Source organism: Sinocyclocheilus rhinocerous, unplaced genomic scaffold (assembly GCF_001515625.1).
Source record: "Sinocyclocheilus rhinocerous isolate Xijiao unplaced genomic scaffold, SAMN03320098_v1.1 scaffold889, whole genome shotgun sequence".
Taxonomy (NCBI): Eukaryota; Metazoa; Chordata; class Actinopteri; order Cypriniformes; family Cyprinidae; genus Sinocyclocheilus; species Sinocyclocheilus rhinocerous.
The window spans coordinates 1,043,019-1,061,699 of record NW_015638024.1 but is presented as its reverse complement, the minus strand read 5'-3'; the positions used below and the strand labels follow the sequence as shown (position 1 = coordinate 1,061,699).

The 18,681-nt window shown below is 36.0% G+C and overlaps 1 protein-coding gene across 1 annotated transcript in view; it reads right to left on the bottom strand.

Annotated features, from left to right (window-relative positions):
- phf2 (PHD finger protein 2) overlaps positions 1-18,681 on the bottom strand; it is a 33,049-nt gene that overhangs the window by 12,097 nt on the left and 2,271 nt on the right. Inside the window, exons 2-16 of the mRNA XM_016564683.1 lie at positions 10,840-10,947; positions 10,336-10,496; positions 10,071-10,212; positions 9,510-9,696; positions 8,925-9,087; positions 8,752-8,839; positions 8,261-8,367; positions 6,936-7,027; positions 6,753-6,842; positions 6,254-6,592; positions 5,369-5,488; positions 4,531-4,646; positions 4,134-4,312; positions 3,117-3,184; positions 2,362-2,531 (exon numbers count right to left, since the gene is read on the bottom strand). Of these exons, the coding sequence (XP_016420169.1) occupies positions 2,362-2,531; positions 3,117-3,184; positions 4,134-4,312; positions 4,531-4,646; positions 5,369-5,488; positions 6,254-6,592; positions 6,753-6,842; positions 6,936-7,027; positions 8,261-8,367; positions 8,752-8,839; positions 8,925-9,087; positions 9,510-9,696; positions 10,071-10,212; positions 10,336-10,496; positions 10,840-10,947 (2,130 nt within the window). The remainder of the gene's footprint in view (positions 1-2,361; positions 2,532-3,116; positions 3,185-4,133; positions 4,313-4,530; positions 4,647-5,368; positions 5,489-6,253; positions 6,593-6,752; positions 6,843-6,935; positions 7,028-8,260; positions 8,368-8,751; positions 8,840-8,924; positions 9,088-9,509; positions 9,697-10,070; positions 10,213-10,335; positions 10,497-10,839; positions 10,948-18,681) is intronic.

The following is an 18,681-nucleotide window of genomic DNA, read 5'->3' as shown; positions in this document are numbered from 1 at the left end:
AAAATTAGAACTGTTGCCTTGGCAACTAACTAAAATAAAAGTAAAAAAAAAAAAAAAAAAGGTAATAAAACTATCAAAAGCACATAAAATTACTAAAACTGAAACGAATGCTGAAAAATATAAAAGCCAATTCAAAATATTAATAAATACTATAATAATAATATATAAATAATACTAGAATAACACTGGCGATATCCCAAAATCTGCAGAAAAATAGGATGGAAACTCATTTTTGCAAATAGTTCTCACACAGTCAACTGTGCATATTAAAAATAGTAAAACTATTTTTATGAACATAATAATTGCTGTTAATAGTGTTCATCGTCTGTTTGATTACGTCTTTAATTGATTATTCCGTACATTTCTGCCATATGTACATGAACTGACAGTCACCACTGATAAGCTACTACTAAATATTGTAAAAACTTAATTTTCTGTAAAGTTGCTTTGCAATGATTTGTATCGTGAAAAGCGTTATACAAATAAACTTGAATTGAATTGAATTAAAATAAAAAATACTATATAATATTGAAATATTATATATATTACAGTATAATATTTTAATATTGAAAACATTACACAGATCACCTTTAAACCACCATAGAAATGTTTGATGTCATTTCCACTGCAGCTGAGGTATGGCATTGTTATCTGGACTTAAGGCAACCGTTTCGTTGGTAATTATATTTAATCAAGTGAACATGTACAGCTAAAAGGTGGGCCTGGCAAACTGACATGAAAATCAACTTAAGATTCAATGCAAGGTATCCCTGCATTATCTATAACGTCTCTACTTCCATTCAACCAAAACTGAAAGCACGAGCCAGAACTTACCTGTTCTCTAACAGTAACATCTGCTCAAGCAATAAACCACTCTCACTAATGCTTTTCTAACTTACCTGTCACTAAAACGTTAATTTCCCACCAATTTAATTTGCTCATCATATAAATCTCTTCCTATACTGTAGATCTTTTCATGTCAGAAGAAGATTCTGCCGTGTGAACTGAGAAGACTATTGTGTCCACATCTGCTTTTGAGCTTGAGGTAACCAGCAGAAAATACGGATTTAGCCTTTGCAGATTACCACCTATTAAGTGATTAACCAGTGAGGTGGAACAATGAGTCAAAAGCTCGTTTAATGTGGTCGCAACTGACTGGAGGCATTTCCTCCCCACAATCCTGCAGTCATATGTCAGGTTTAAAAGCACAAAAAACTATTTGAGAAATTAACATATTTTAGCCATGTTTTCGTTCTCATTTTGTGTTTGAGCTGATTTGCAGCTTTCAGCGCAGTGGAAATAGACCATCAAAAATGTGCCCAAAACAGCAAACAGTCAAATGAAGAGGAATGGCCTGAAGCTTTTGCTGTATTTGACAAATTAATAGTGCAGTGGGATTAAACAAATAATGCCAGCACGTGTAAACCGCTTATAAAGAACCGTGCAAACTATTACTTTCGCCATTGTTCGACAGATGAAGAAATGCCTGTGCTCGATGTGTTTACAGTGTGAAGTTTAAGAACTAACAGTTAAGCTAGAAATATGACGTGTTTCAGTTCTTTAAGGGTCAGGAACAGGCTTCATCATAAATTGTATGTTCCCTATGGCCCTCTGCCAAAGACAAAACATATCCATACTACATACTCCATCACAAACATACCACATGAATCATGAAAACGTATGAACTGAGGATGTGCAAAACTGACGACGATGGATTGTCTAAACAACTAGTCGCTTTAGGAAGCTTTGTAACATTACACTACTTCAAGGTCATGTACATCAAATACTAGTCAAGATTTTTCACACAAGACACATTCTTGTGTTCAAAAACAGTTAAGATGGAGCAAAACAATATGGAACCGAATACGAGGTCTAAAGCCATGTATTTTTAAACAGTTTTAACTTGAAACAAACAGTTAGATGCAGTGCAAGGGCCAACGATGTCCGTCTACATGTGTAATGCATTTAAAACTTTTAAAAAACATAAGCTTGAATGCTAAATTGACAGATATTCAAGTCAACAAATATATGGGCTAAATATTTAAAACATTTTATTGCACAAAACTATTTAAGTCTACACAAAAACAGAAGGCTATGGATTATATTATGAAATGTAATTTTAAGGCAGTGCTGCTCTAGAGGGAAGAAATTTCTCTGAAACTATTTACGATGCCGATTGTCTCAGCATGCTAAAGTATACCATGCAAAAATTCACAGAAGTTGCACTCTTTAAAGTTCTGCTGCTAAAAATACTGAAGCAAAACTAAAATAACAATAAAGTAAATATCCTATTAAGCCTTATTAATAAACTAGGCTGAGCCAAGCCTTTCATACGCATATGGAAAACAGTCATGTGTGTACCTGTTGTTGCTGTAGTCAATGCCGCCCACTTGTTTGCTGGCCTGTAGGAGATCCAGAATCCCAGCTGAACTGCCCCCTTTATTCTTAGAGACCTTGGAGTTACGACCTTTGACCTCCGTCTTGGCCTCTGTGTCTATGTGGAGCGATTCCTCATCTGAAGAATCTGGACTCTGAAATAACAATAGTATAAACATACACTCTATTTCACAGTATGTGCACAATTTAAAGTATCAATGCATATATAAGAAGCTGGTAAATGCTTTACTTTAGCAAAATACATTCTAATATACCCTGACCTAAATGCATATGATTTTTCTTAGGTTTGTGGTTTTTTATTGGTATATCCTGTAACCCCTCACATAGTTCGCCTGTGGGCCTCTGTCGTGATTAACTTTCTCACTCTCATTTGATTCAGTCCACAGCTATTTCCTTCATCAGTTTTGAGGTGATATTTGGCTCCGACTTGCAGCTTGCTCTCTTTGATTTGCGCCGTATGTTGGTTTAAGTTGGAACATTGTGGGTGAATTACTGCAAGCCGAGAACATCAGCGCTGCAATGTTTTAAATGCATCCAGAAGGAATTAATCAGCTACTTCATGAAATAAAGATTGGAGATTTGGAGTTTGTCCCAATTTCTTCCTGCTTACTGTCCATCAGCCTTTTAATGTTATTACCACTGTCTGATTAAAGAGAAATATTATGGATGTTCCGTTAAATAACACTGGACCGGGCCATTCAAATAGAGTTTATGCTCACCTTCATGTCCGACTGTTCTAGCTTTGGCTTTTTCGCTGGCTGAATGGGCTCTTTGATGTTTGATAAAACTGTAAATAACATCACATGTTCAGCATTATTCTCACATAGCATGAAACGAAAGATTTATTGTTAATCAGTTAAAAGACAAGTCTATCTCTTATTGGCAGGCCCATATAGAATCAGCAGTATCAGATTTAATCTCAATGACTGTCAATCACAATTTCTACATATGCATCACCCAGGGACCAAAATTAACATAGCCACATACAAGCAAAAACTGTTATTAAATTAAATGCACAATGACCAGTAACTTTATTGCAACTGCATCTTGAAATTTACCATCTAAATTTGAACTAGGATTTTTTACTGTATGTGGTGACACGTGAAATATTCCTCACGTCTGTATAAATGTACAAGCAAAAACTGTTATTAAATTAAATGCACAATGACCAGTAACTTTATTGCAACTGCATCTTGAAATTTACCATCTAAATTTGAACTAGGATTTTTTACTGTATGTGGTGACACGTGAAATATTCCCCACGTCTGTATAAATGTAATACAATGACCTGAGCTGTTTGCTACTAATGCAAGAAAAAGATTATTACGACAAAATATTAATTAAAAACTATTATATATTTAATAAAATATTAAAATAATGAAAAACGGTTTTATGGCCCACAAGAAACATTTAGGACCAGTACAATTTTACTAAATTCACTCGTCATTTGCAGATTTAATTTTGGACCCTTGTCCTACCCCTTGTGTGTTTGTTTATTAATTTGTTTTTATCAATTTTAATATCCTTTAAAAACCAATAGGACCATAGTACTATCCACTCTGTTTAACACTCATTTCTGTAGACTGTCGCCCAAAATCGGTGTAAAAAAATGCAACAGAAGTCTGCAGATTCCATCTGGGCCTGATTATATAGTCTATAATAATTTTTGCTCTTAAATGATGTTTTATTTAATCAGAAAATCACCCTGGCCCAGATCACATATCATGAAACCTTACAGGAAAAGTCTCTCTTGACTGCGTTCTTTTTCCTCCTGATTGGGAATTCGTCGATCTTAAGCTCCCCTTCATCAGAGACATACTCATACTCGTCTCTCACAGGCTTGGGTTTTTCTTCCTTTATGTTCTGTATTGAGCCAAAAACACTTGAATTGGTCTGGGTCTTGAGCATCTTTGATCTGAGAAAGCCAGATGATAGAAAAGAACATTAGTTGGATTGTCAGAAGAGACAATCTGGTGCTCAAAATTAGGGCTGTCAACTGAATTAACATATTTATAAATGCATTTACAAATTATTAGTTTATACATAAATGCATGACAAAAATATAATTTAGCAAAATTAACTGGTTAAATTAATGATGCATGCCTGAATTAACTTAAATACAACTGCACTTACCCCAACAACTTCTTATTTGACAATGAAAATGCAAATTTATTGTCTTTATGGCTGAGTAGACTTTTGTCAAATTTGTGCTCTTCTTCCATTTTCAATAACGAATCGGGTTTGCTATTCTGAAAGATGAAAAGAAACACCAAACAACAATCATTGCACTGAAACTCTTCCCGTCTCACACATTTTCACAGGTCTTTGCTGTCAGCCACGTCCACTGTGATCAGACGTCAAAGACTGAAGCCATTGCGGCTGATGACCTTGAAGACTATCTAGCAGAGACTCCTCTCCATCTGCAAATGTTTGGCAAGTGCCAAAGGAGCACTCGGATCAGGAGACTTGGAGCAACTACAAACATTCCTGGGTTGTCTGGCATTGAATTTTTCCCCTTGAACGAAAGCCCCGTAATGCCTTCTGTTCACCAGAATTAAGCTCTTCCTACAAAAGCCATCCCATGCAATCCAACAATAATGACACAACATACTCATGTTTATAGCAGAAATGAAGGCATATGTAAATACTTAGCTGGCATGTCGGGGATATGACATAGCATTAAAGCATTAGGTAAACTCTGAGCCTGGGTAAAGGGTTCTGCTGATTTGATGAGCCCAGAACAGAGAGAGTGACTGAGCCGCAGAGTTATTTCTGCTGATTGCTTTGATCTGAAATGTGTAAATCACTTCTGGATGATCCCAAAGCCCTCTGTGCTACTTTTCAACTTGTCAGGGCTTGATATCATTTGCATGGATTTTCAAAGCTTCGCTCTAGCATTGTGTGCATTACACAACGACCCAGAGTTATTCATTACAGTCGTTTCCTTACATTGTAAACCTAACAAACGTACCTTATATTTCCATTTGGCCTCCGTCTTGTTCTTATTATGCTCTCGAATCATCTTAAACTTATCATCGTCATTCGGTTTACTCGTCTCCTTCTCCATAATACTCATCCCAGTCTTTACCAGCTGTGTAATGTGAGGGACAATACAAGTTGGTTATTATAAATGGATAAAAGTGCATATGACAGTTCTAGAGCAGAGGAATATATTTACAATATATTCACAATGATTCTGCTAGTGCAGCATCATTATATATTGTTTATGTTCAACTTACTTAAAACTGTTACTGGAAGTTACAGTGACTGTAAAGACATTTCTAACATTAAAGAATTTCTAACATAAAAGATTTCGGTTTCAAATAAATGCTTGCTTTTGAACTTTCTATTCATCAAAGAATCCTAAAAAATGTATCATAGTTTCCACAGAAATATTAAGCAGCACAACTGTTTTCAATTGATAATAGTAAGAAATGTTTCTTAAAATTAGAATGATTTCTGAAGGCTCATGTGACTAAAGTCATTGGAGTAATGACTGCTGGATCACAGAAATATAAAACTATAAAATACAGTTAAACAGACAATTAAATATAAAACAGTTATTTTAAATTGCAATAATATTTCACAATTTGACTGTTTTACTTAGATCAAATAATGCAGCTTTGCATTCGAGTCTTCTTTCAAAAAATATTTAAAAATCTTTCTGACAAAACCTTTGAACAGTAGTTTTTTTAAATCAGATTTTTACTGCATTTTACTTATTGCATTAAACATTTTGTTGGATGTTTGGTTGAAATTATGATTCCTCTGAGTTAAAAAAAAAAAAATCCACCCTGTTATGTAATTTCAAATACATAAATATATATTGAATATCATAAGGCTGAAAAAACTTTACTTTTTTGGGCTGGTCCATCTTGTTCAGGATGTCCCTTGCATGGGATTCAAGAGCTGCCAGACTTGAGGGCTTTTTCTCAGGTAAAATACTTTCTTTTGCTTTCTTCGCTTTCTTTTTGCCACCTTCTTTTATTTTGGGTTCCTTCGGTGGTTTGGGTGCCTTGGGCATTTTGGGTGGTTTGGGTGGCTTTGTGGCTTTCTTCCTGGCTGGCTTATCTCTTGGGGGGGTGGAGATGTGGGCAGGGGACATGGGTACTTCTGGTTCTGACGGAGCAGACGGGGGTTCCTCTGCCGGGAGCTTTGAGTTGCTGGGTTCACTCTTTATGGCTTTTGTTGCGTTCTGAGTCAAAGACATAGTGGAGAAGTTGTCAACCATTACTGATTCTGACAATAGCTGATTGAACATGTACAAAGACATTCTACGTAATAAAAATCAAGATCATTTCTGAGTAAATTAGAGCAAGTAAATTAGACAAGTCTCCAATGACTTTACGTCTCACCTCTGAAATCCGAATCTCTTTGGCAAGGTCTTTGATGAGCTGTGCTGGCTTCATGTTTTCAGGAAGCTCATCCTCATGTTCTAAAAGAGCCTTTGGAAAAAGACAAAAGCAAGAGTCACGGTCAAGTTGAATCATTTAAATAAGCAAAACATCAAAAATTCTACAATTTGTAGCGAGATGTACCTGTTTTTTAGTCCATGATCTGAATGCTCCATTGACAATTTTGGCACCATGTACCAAGTAAGGTGGTGGCTGCTTGTTTGCTTTATGTAAACCTGCAAAATGTTCAGGAAATTTTGCATCAGAGTCCATTATTCCCATCTGGATCCAAACACTCATCTAGTGCCGTATTAGTAACATAAGACCCTCTCTAGAAAGGGCTGTTTTCTAAATAGGCAAATTGGTGAAAGGTCCAACTTTCCTTAAATCATTAGCAGCAATGCCTAAGACCGTGGTCGCCCTGTCAGAAACGCTCAGAGCATGAAACTCGCTAAAAGAAGCAGGGAAACGTTACACCAGAAATAAAAATGCACTACATTTTCAACCGAACCTGTTCAATAACAAAGGCCATTCATATATCAAACTGATTACTTCAATCCAGTGGGGCCTAAAAACAGTCATGCGCCTTTTTGGAGCACCGGCTTCAACATTGATTACATTGGACTGGATACACAGCCACTACAGGAAAAATATTCCAAACTGTATTTAAATTAATAACATGAACATAAAGTGAAAGCTGAAACAGTGAAATGAGAAGGGAAGCAATACAGCTGGCGGTGGCCCAGTCGGCCTGCTGCATGGGCCAGGGGCCAAGGACTTTTTTCCCCTCTACCTGAAGTCACACACGAGATTTGGACCCTTGAAAAATGACCTTGAAAGCCAGTTCCCCCATCTGAACATCAGATAGCTCGGAGACCCACTGCGGTCCTTTTTGTAATGTGCGCTCTACAGCAATCTGGCAAAATTAAGTAATGTGATGGGGTAAAATGGTGGAAATATAAACACACAGTCCAAGGCCAGATGAGGGGAGTTTAAACACCGGGTTGTAATGGAGCAAGTGATTCTGCCTTTTGAAGCTAATCATCTGTGAACTCCGCGATGCACCAATCTAATGACTGCAATAATATGCCAGCTATCAAGACCCTCCTCATCTGCTCAGCAGGCCCCTTCCAGGATCACGCAAAAAGCAGGGGAGAAGGAAGCCATTTGAATCTACCTTACATTAGATCTTTTTATATCCAGTCCCAAAGTTCACTATTATGGATAAATCTTGTGCTGTGCAGGATGGAAAAGCAATTTTTGAAATCAAAACCTTTGAAGCCATTTTAGGGGAGTCACACATGGGAGTTTTGCTGTGAATGATTTAAGCATGCAATAATGTAAATGGATGCAGTGAAATGGACACTTTGTTCTTTTTTACTTGTGAGTTTTGTGGAATTACAAGACCTACAAACAAGTCAAATAAAAAATAGGGTTTTTATATGTATTTATTTATATTAATCACTCACCTTTAAACCGCTCCAGGTAGTATTTCCCCACATACCAACATGCTGTTTCGAAGTTTGGAAATGGAGTGAGGCTGGCAACTTTGAGTCTTTTTTCTACCTCATATGCTCTGAGTGGAGAAGCAAAGGGAGGATTACTGAAAAGTGTGCCTTGAGAGGAAATCGTGGTCTCACACATGTGAGAAAAGCACTTCAGAAGGCAAAAGCATATACTCTTGACTTCCCCTCTTTCTTTTCCTACAGAGGCTTGGAAGTGGCAAGAACTGAAGAGATAAGATTTGACGCTTGAGTGCTTCAATTGCATCACCGCCCACCAGTTGTCATTTTATAGCAAACTGCATGTAATAACATTTAAAATGGCAATAGCCAACAACTTTAGGCCTTTATAATCCCACATAATAGTGACAGTAAGCATAAAAAAAATTTTAAAAATTTTTTATATATATAAAATACATAGCTTGTTTTACAGAAAACAAAAAGGGCAGATCACTGACCTCATTTGCATCTCCAAGCTCAGACTGTGGACAAAATGCCCGGAGAAGGCTAAGCAGTCTACAGGAGTCAGTACTGCATTAATCCAACCTGCCATTAAATAAAAACAAGGTAATGTTGTTATCTTAGAGTCATTTAAAAGTCAAATCTAATTATCGGCACCCTGATATCTCACCTGATGGAATGAAAAGAGTTTGCCCTTGTTTCAGTGTGCACTTGTAACACTTGTCCACTTGATCAGCAAAAAACATCTCGCTGTGGTTGGAGGATGACCTCCAGCGCTCGTACAGAGAAAGGTTGGCAGAAGTGGGCTTGATCAGAAAGAAGATTTTCTCTCCCTTTACAACACACAGGTGAAATACACAGTTCAATATAAACTATACAACAATATTGAACAGCAGAATGCAGTGATTGGTCAATCAAAATCAAGTATTTCAGAGAACCATGTAATAAAATGTTCTTAAAATGTTCTCAATCTTATGTACTAAAATGACCAGTTAATTGTTAACTACAATATAAATTTGTTGCTCAACAAATTACTATTTTTTATTTTTTTTTACTTCACACCATATCAATAACTGAATAAGCTATTAATCAATAAATGATATACTTTAAAATAATTTTAAAATACCACTTCTTTTAAGTAAAACTATGGTAAGAGGTACGATTTAAAAAAATACATTTCAAAAATGAATACAAATTTTTAATACTTTATTGTCTTAGTAATAAGGAGCATTGAGGTATAACATGCAGGAGTCACCTTAAGTACGTGATACCACACAGAGGCACCTCCGCACTCAATGTGGAAGTCTGTGTAGCTGTCTTTCACACAGATGAGACAGTATTTGGACACTTTGGGCTTCCCCAACAATGCATCGTCAGGCCAGTAATTTTCAACCCAGGACAACGTCCGAACTATCTGCGGACTCTCAACAAAACTGGCCATTCTAGAGATATAAAAAGAAGAATAGTAAATTATTCCTTTTACCCAACTCCAATAAATGTATGTTGCTAATGACACGCTAGGGTTGCTTGATTATGACAAAAATTCTAATTATAATTATTTTGGTCAATATTGTAATCCCGATTATTTAACACGATTATGAGTTAGTCATATGACCAAAACTTTATGTGAGTGATTAATTTGAAAATAGCAATATATATGAAATATACATTTTCTATAAATAAGGTTGCTATGACATCTACATTTTAGATACCAGCAAAAAAAAAAAAATAATAAAAAAAAAGGAAATTTCACTGGTATTTGTATAGACTTCTGAAATTTTCACAACCCAATCGAACTTTGTATAGGACTGCTTACCTTGTGTCTGAAAACTCTAGGTTGATCACATTTAATACTTTCTTTCTGTTTGTGCTGTAGTAAAAATCAACAAACTCTTTTAACTTCATTTTGCTTTGTGTCTGTTTGGTTACATCGACAACATCCACAAGAACATCAGGTCCTTTGAACGAAAAAAGTAGAAATCAATTAGAACAAACAAACATATTGCACATACATTCTCGAGAGGAAGATATTTTTAAAAAAAGCGGAACGTTGGTTTTATTTTATCTCCTAAACCACTTACCAACATAGTTTTCCACATCACTGACGTAGAACGTGGGTGCAGGCATAGCCAGCCCCAGCCCATCTTTCTTCTGGATGAGAATTGGCTCATTGAATCCATTCTCCTCAAGGTAGTCCAACGTCAGCTGACTTCCAGACAGCTTGACCACCACATCTTCTGAACTGCAGTGGAGCATAATATACATTGTTTTATATGTAAAATAATATATAAATTATTACTTATGATATTGTACCATGGAAATTTTAATACCATGCTGAACTGAATTGAATCAACATTGAACTAACTGAATAGCGCTGAATAGTGAGACGATTGCCTTCTATAGAGCTGCTTATAGCTGAAATGAACACGGAGATGAATAATGACCCTATTGTCATTTTAGAGTTTCTTTACAGTAGAATTTGACTTTGTCTCATTTGATTTATTTTTCTGTTTATGACTGTGAAGCTGCTTTGGTATATAAAGAGCTATATAAATAAATGCCTAATTCAACCCTAATTCATTCACAGTATCAAGGAAAGATACTTACAGGTGGATTTGCCGTGGGTCTTTTCACAGTTAGGACAGTGATAGATGTCAATATCTGGTGCTTCATCTTCATCCACTCCCACACAGCTGTAACAGCAAGCACAGAGTATGCATGTATGTATTTCTAAAGATCCACACAATATTAAAACGAAACAGCAGCTATCAGCAATCAAGATCTGGTTCTAATAGAATCATTGTCCACTGACAGCCATTCAAAATCCACCGTGAATTCTGATGACATATTCTGAATGGGAATGTTAACAGATGGCTTTCTCCAAATATTATAGACCTTCTTTGTGTGGACAAGTCTCTCTCACATTTTCCCACTGTTATTTTCCTGGCCATGGCTGCCCCTTAGTGAGGCCCTAGTGGTCTGCTTTGTTTGGCAGGCTCAGGCCACATGTCCTGAGGTTTTGGCGGTCCAAGGCCCTGGGGAACCATCCTGGTCCATAATCCAGTCCTGCACAGTGGGGATGGTGCGTTTCCGATGATGCACAGTGTTCAGCTTATACGCCAAATATGGCGTTTAGTCTGATGGCCAACAAGATCAACCTTCTTCCAGCTGGCTTCAGTCTACCACATGCCTTCTGGCAAAAATACAGCCAAGATGTCATGTGACATTTTTAACAGTGGCTTTCTCTTCACCACTGTCCAATAAAGCTGCTGAAGCACCCAGGCAACAGTTGTTGTATCACAGTCTCTTCAGCTTGTAACTCCTTCAGAGTTGTCAGTGGTCACTCAGTGGCACTTGACTTCACACAAGTGATCTTCATTTAACTATTTGTGTCTTGTAAACCCAACTGAGTGCACTAGCGTGTCAATGACAATTCTGTCTTCATTTACTCACCCTCATGTTGTTCCAAACATCATGTTGTTCCATGTATGTTTTTCTTTCTTCTGTATAACCCAAAAGAAGATATTGTGAAGAACTGAAAAGTTTTGGTTCCCATTTAACTCTAATGTAATGTTAAAAAATATAATGGAAGTCAATAACTGAAATATACCAACATTATTTAAAATATCTTATTTTGTGTTCCACAGAAGAAAAAAAATATGTTCATTTTAACGTTTAACCGGTTAACCGACCGTAAGAATTCTGACCGATTAATACAATCAGTTAAACGGTTTAAAGGCTTTCTCTTCACCACTGTCCAATAAAGCTGCTGAAGCACCCAGGCAACAGTTGTTGTATCACAGTCTCTTCAGCTTGTAACTCCTTCAGAGTTGTCAGTGGTCACTCAGTGGCACTTGACTTCACACAAGTGATCTTCATTTAACTATTTGTGTCTTGTCATTTACTCACCCTCATGTTGTTCCAAACATCATGTTGTTCCATGTATGTTTTTCTTTCTTCTGTATAACCCAAAATAATATAAGAAGCTATAGCAATATAAACGACAAGCCAAAACTAATTAGGCTAATTTAGGCTAAAACGAAACTGAACCCAACGTTGGGTCTCTCATTCCACACAAAATTAAATGTTTCCGTATTCGCGATGTATTTGAATGGCAAATTATTATTTATTATGTACTTCACTCGCGTTCCAATATCCACGTAAAACAAAATGTTTTGCATAACATCACGGCGGTACTGTGATAACACTTAACGGCACAGATTTTACTACATATTTTTTACTACATATTTTTTTTTCCCATATGTTTGACTGACTGTATTTTATTATGCACAGGCTGCACTGAACTGTGTAACTGTGTGCGCACATGCGGCGCCGGCGCAATCAATTGAATTTTTTCCTTCTAGGCTAAACTAGGCTACTCCTTTTAGTCCTAAAGATAATCGGAATTGTAAAAGGGTTGCCTTTATTTGCTTTGTGTACATTCACAATAAAAATAAATCTGTGCTTTTGTAAAATAAGCCTAAAGAAAAATGCCGCTTTCTGCCGTCTGTTTCCTTTCGTGCAGCACAAAAATACTAGGCTACTTGTTGCACATGTAGCCTAGGCTACAACATGAGGGTGAGAAAGTGAAGACAGAATTTTGAATCTGCTTTACACTGACATTACGAGTTGTCTGCTGATCAGCAGCAAAAAAAAAAAAAAAATGTAATCCACTGTGATTCAATGCTGTAAATGAACCAAACATGAAAAACCTCCAGGAAGCTGAATAGTTTTTATAGGCATTGTATGCATTTTTTGTCACCCCATCTGCAGTGCAAATGTTCTTCCTATGCTAATATAAACCTGATGTATCTATAGCACATTCCTGCCATTAGGAGGAGCTGTTCAGGGGTCATGAGCATATACTGAATAGGGAGTGTCCATTATGGCTCTCCTCCAGTGTGGTATAACTACTACATGCAGTCGTATGAATATCGCACATGCTGTCCACTCAGATGGTGGGTGGTGTCGGCACCCTTGAATCATAGCAAAAGTGAAAGGAGCCAAGTCTCACTGAGCCTCAGTACAACAAAGAGTGCATGTGGGTGTGAAGGGTCAAACCGCCTACTCGTGCATCAGGATTAGCAGTGAAATACACTCTTCGATGTTCTTCGTCTTTCCTCAGCTAATCCTTATCATGAGTATCTGCATGCTGCCATTAAGAGGCCACTCCCTTTTCGATTCAAAGGAGTTTACCCAAAATTTTATATTGTAAGGTTATTTATTCACCATTATGTCATTCCAAACCCATTTGCCATTTTTTCTTACACAACACAAAAGATGTTCTAAAGAATTTTCAAGTGCCAATAATTTATAGACCACAGTGATCAATATCCAAAAACATTATAGTACGTATGTGCTATATTATTTAGAAAAGAGCATGAAGATTCTCCTTATGTTCCATATATATCTCTTGTTCTGCAGATAAACAAAACTGTAATATTGGAGTTTTTTTTCTTTGTATTTGGCTTGTATTTTTGTCTGAATCTGTCATGACAGTGTGTGATTACATTGTCTCCTGCATGTTTCATTGCGATGAATGGTCTTCCAGTTAGTACTTTTTTTGTATTCTCAGTGAAATTTTCTTGACTTTTGCCTTTGACCGATGTGAGTTACTCAAGGAGTTTTTAAAGACTAGTTGTCATCTTGTTACATTCTTGTCATTCGAGTACAAAGTAGAGTGCAACGACTGCATTGAGGTACTTAAGGTATCGTTGCTGCTTTTAAGAAGATGCTTTCTTAGATGCGACTATTTCTGGAAAGAGGTTTTGAGACTTTCTCCTAGGACAGTCATCACTTAACAAAATGGCCCCGTAAATAAACATCATCATCATGCGCTCTGCTGCGGATCCATTGCAGGCGGTTGTTTGACGATTTAAGGTCTATTGTGCCAGCACAACAAGACATGTAGTATTGAGTGTAATTTCACAGAGAGAAAGCTGTTCAGTCTTAAAGGAACCGTTCACACATAATTTTAAATTCTCTCATTACTCACCTTCCTGTTGTTCAAACCTAAATACTGTTATTTTTTCTGTAGAGATTTTTTTTTTTTAAGAATCTTCACAGTGTACTTCACAAGTAAAATAGCACATACATATGATTTTATAATGAATTTGGTCCTTGTTGAATCTTGACCACTGTGGTTGTTATAAATTATTGTTGCATGAACCTTCTTCAAAAATTCTACTTTTGTGTTCTGTGGCAGTAAAAAATGGCAAATTCAGCTTTCAGCAGAGTAAATGTCAATTTAAACTATATATAAAATAGAAAACAGTTACTTTAAATTGTAATCATATTTCAAAATATTACTTTTTAATGTATTTTGTTTCATTTTAAATAATTTAATTTTCACATTTAATGATTTAATTTTTATCACTTCCAGTATCATACATATACATACGAAACATTGAAACTACTATCAAAAACATGTTACATATGTACATGTGATTTTTTTATATATATATATACACAAACACACACACACACATATATATATATATATATATATATATGTGTGTGTGTGTGTTTGTGTATATATATATATAAAAAAATCACATGTACATATGTAACATGTTTTTGATAGTAGTTTCAATGTTTCGTATGTATATGTATGATACTGGAAGTGATAAAAATTAAATCATTAAATGTGAAAATTAAATTATTTAAAATGAAACAAAATACATTAAAAAGTAATATTTTGAAATATGATTACAATTTAAAGTAACTGTTTTCTATTTTATATATAGTTTAAATTGACATTTACTCTGCTGAAAGCTGAATTTGCCATTTTTTACTGCCACAGAACACAAAAGTAGAATTTTTGAAGAAGGTTCATGCAACAATAATTTATAACAACCACAGTGGTCAAGATTCAACAAGGACCAAATTCATTATAAAATCATATGTATGTGCTATTTTACTTGTGAAGTACACTGTGAAGATTCTTAAAAAAAAAAATCTCTACAGAAAAAATAACAGTATTTAGGTTTGAACAACAGGAAGGTGAGTAATGAGAGAATTTAAAATTATGTGTGAACGGTTCCTTTAAGACTGAACAGCTTTCTCTCTGTGAAATTACACTCAATACTACATGTCTTGTTGTGCTGGCACAATAGACCTTAAATCGTCAAACAACCGCCTGCAATGGATCCGCAGCAGAGCGCATGATGATGATGTTTATTTACGGGGCCATTTTGTTAAGTGATGACTGTCCTAGGAGAAAGTCTCAAAACCTCTTTCCAGAAATAGTCGCATCTAAGAAAGCATCTTCTTAAAAGCAGCAACGATACCTTAAGTACCTCAATGCAGTCGTTGCACTCTACTTTGTACTCGAATGACAAGAATGTAACAAGATGACAACTAGTCTTTAAAAACTCCTTGAGTAACTCACATCGGTCAAAGGCAAAAGTCAAGAAAATTTCACTGAGAATACAAAAAAAGTACTAACTGGAAGACCATTCATCGCAATGAAACATGCAGGAGACAATGTAATCACACACTGTCATGACAGATTCAGACAAAAATACAAGCCAAATACAAAGAAAAAAAACTCCAATATTACAGTTTTGTTTATCTGCAGAACAAGAGATTCAATCAATACAACAACAACAATGCATTAAGGAATATACCATGATATTATGGCAGCTCTAAATGATTCTCCATGTAAAGTTGTCCACAAGGCAAGTACAATTAGTGTATATTATTATAACTTATTTAATAAACTTGCGCAATCTGCCAAAGCTGCTCTGTCACAGACTAGCTATTATCGTTAATGGGACAAATCTCATTTAGGATCTGATGCGCCTCTTGTAGCTGGCAATCTGCCCTGAGAAAGAAGGGAATGATGTCATTCATTACCACCTGAAGAGTCGCGAGCACACGCCCACAACCACAAACAGCAGCATGCGGTTAAGAGGTGTGTTTCAGACGGCAGTGTTAAAAAATTTCTTCATTTCAGTTTGCAAGCCAGTAAGGTTGCAGAAATCATTATATCAACATGTTTACTCTTGATGATGCTGATCATAAAAGAACCTTTTGGAACTGATTAAACATTTATGAAACATATATAAATACTAGAACTGTTATATGATTAATTCAGGCAACGACAGGAAGTTGTAATAATAGTGTGGAAGTGGAACTACTTATTAATATCTTTGGTGATGATGCTCATCTGACATCAGATCAGTTTAAAAAAAGATGTTTCTAAAAGTTATTTCTAAATGACTTAAGAGTATCTTTGCTTTAGGGTTAGCTAAACTTTTCCCATGGCTGCTAAGGGGTGAAAGTGAGGTAAAAAAAAGTGAGGTTACCGAGTTCTGCGTAACCTTACAGGGTTCCCACACTTTTTGACCTATACATTTCTATGAATTTTCTTTTAGCTTTCCTGTAATTTGTGACAAGTATTCTTACAAACCATTTGGACTCAGTAGTTTGAAGGTTCCTGAAAAGAATAAGATATCTTTATGGCTTGTAAGCAAGTACTCTACATAATTTAAACCCATGCATTGAAATATAGCCATATTTAGCCAGTGAAATATAGCATAGAGCAAACTAGAACAATTTATATTCACTATATTAATTCCTTTTTCTAGGCCTGGAAAACACAACTTTAACATTTCCTCAAAGTTCCAGGTTTTCCATGATTGTGGGAACCCTGATCCTAAGAGGTTTTTCCTACCAATGGCCATTTGGAAGTCACTTTGATCTAAAGAACTGACAATTCAAAAACTATTAGCCAGAGCTAAATAAAATAAATAAATAAATAAAATAGCTTATCAGTCGAATCCTGTGCAATGGATTTAAATGCAGTCAAACGTGTTAAATGGAGCTGAGTGCCCTACACTCTTATCAGTAGCTGAAAGCATCATCAAATTAACCAAATATTTAATAAACAAACATGCAAAGGGTGGGGAATGTGTATAATTGTGAATAACAGGCATCCCAGTTCCATGAAAATCTGCTGAGCTTTCCTACAGTCACAGATTCTCATGTCTATCCAGTACTGAACATCAGTGTGCATTTTTTAAGACAAAAAATGTATATGATATATCTGCATGTATGAATGCTGCATTTGAAACTTTTCATGGATCCGTGCAGCAGTCAAAACTGTAACTTATTACAATGTATTTTTTGTTTCCATGTTCTTTTTATAAGTGTGACCAGTTTAAATTCAAGATGTATGCAACATGAAGCTAATTCTTATAGCACATCACTATACAGAAAAATAAATGCTATAGATAACATTATTTATTTTAAAGCTGTGTGATTATTATCAGTTTTAAAGCTAGCAAGCATAAAAAGAACCAAACTAATGCCATTGGCAGAAATTGTACTAAATTCTAATATACTGCACACAAATGTTGTACTGGTGAATGTTTATTTAAAAAAAAAAAAACTACTATCATGAACATTTGACTTCGATATTGCAATGTCAAAGTAACAGACCAACTAAAAGCCTAAAAATGTTATTTTTGCTATAAAACTGCTGTCATAAACGAATCATCGGTGTTAACATTAGCGTGTACACACTTTTAAGACATACTTAGTCATAACTGGCTTCTCCCTTCATCTGAGCTCAAATAGAGGTCACAGGTTTACAATCACCGAGGGCGGTAAAGCTCAGTCCCTCCAACAGCAACAAACACACAAGTGTCTATTTAAACAATTCTTTACACATTTGAAATGCAAGTTAACCGCATATTCAGTCTGACAACGAGAATGAGAGCAGATTCTGTTTACAACTCGTTGTGCGTGTTTCACTCTTTTAGATCGTTAAACGATAATAGGCGTCATGTAGTTATATTCTTGCCTGGAACGTTGGAACTGTAACCATCACTCGGCTCATTAAAGGGTTAAAATTAAACGCGCGTAAATGTATCAGTCAGTGAACTGGAACGCTTGTTCTTTGTTTAAACTGAAGAAACAGAATTTTAAACCTGTTCTCGGGCAAGTTTCGCTCTCGCTCATAAAACAAACAATCAGCGGGGGGAATTTAAGATGAAATCGAAAAATAACATACTACAGATCGACTCCCATTATTGGATCGAGCTAAACTCGTTGGCTCCGACTAACATGCTGCTGTCAGTGATGCTTCACAGCACCTACGCGGCGAATAAATCTGAACTTACTGGTTTTGGTCATGATGAATACAGTGCATGATAATGGCTTGATGACATACATGTTAAAAATGTGCAGAGCAGCTCTGAATCTGCAATGTCTGGCTCATCATATGCATCCTATTATTCCTCCAGCAGACGCCAGAAAGGAAATGGACAGTTTTTACACATTTCAAAGCACTGATATATGAGCAAATCTCGACGAATAGGCCCACGGCGCATAAAGGAAGGTAAAATGTGTTCAAGAAAAGCCGTTCGTGTTCGCAGACACCCACGGCTCACTACTACGACAACGTCCAGTCTGAGACGCAA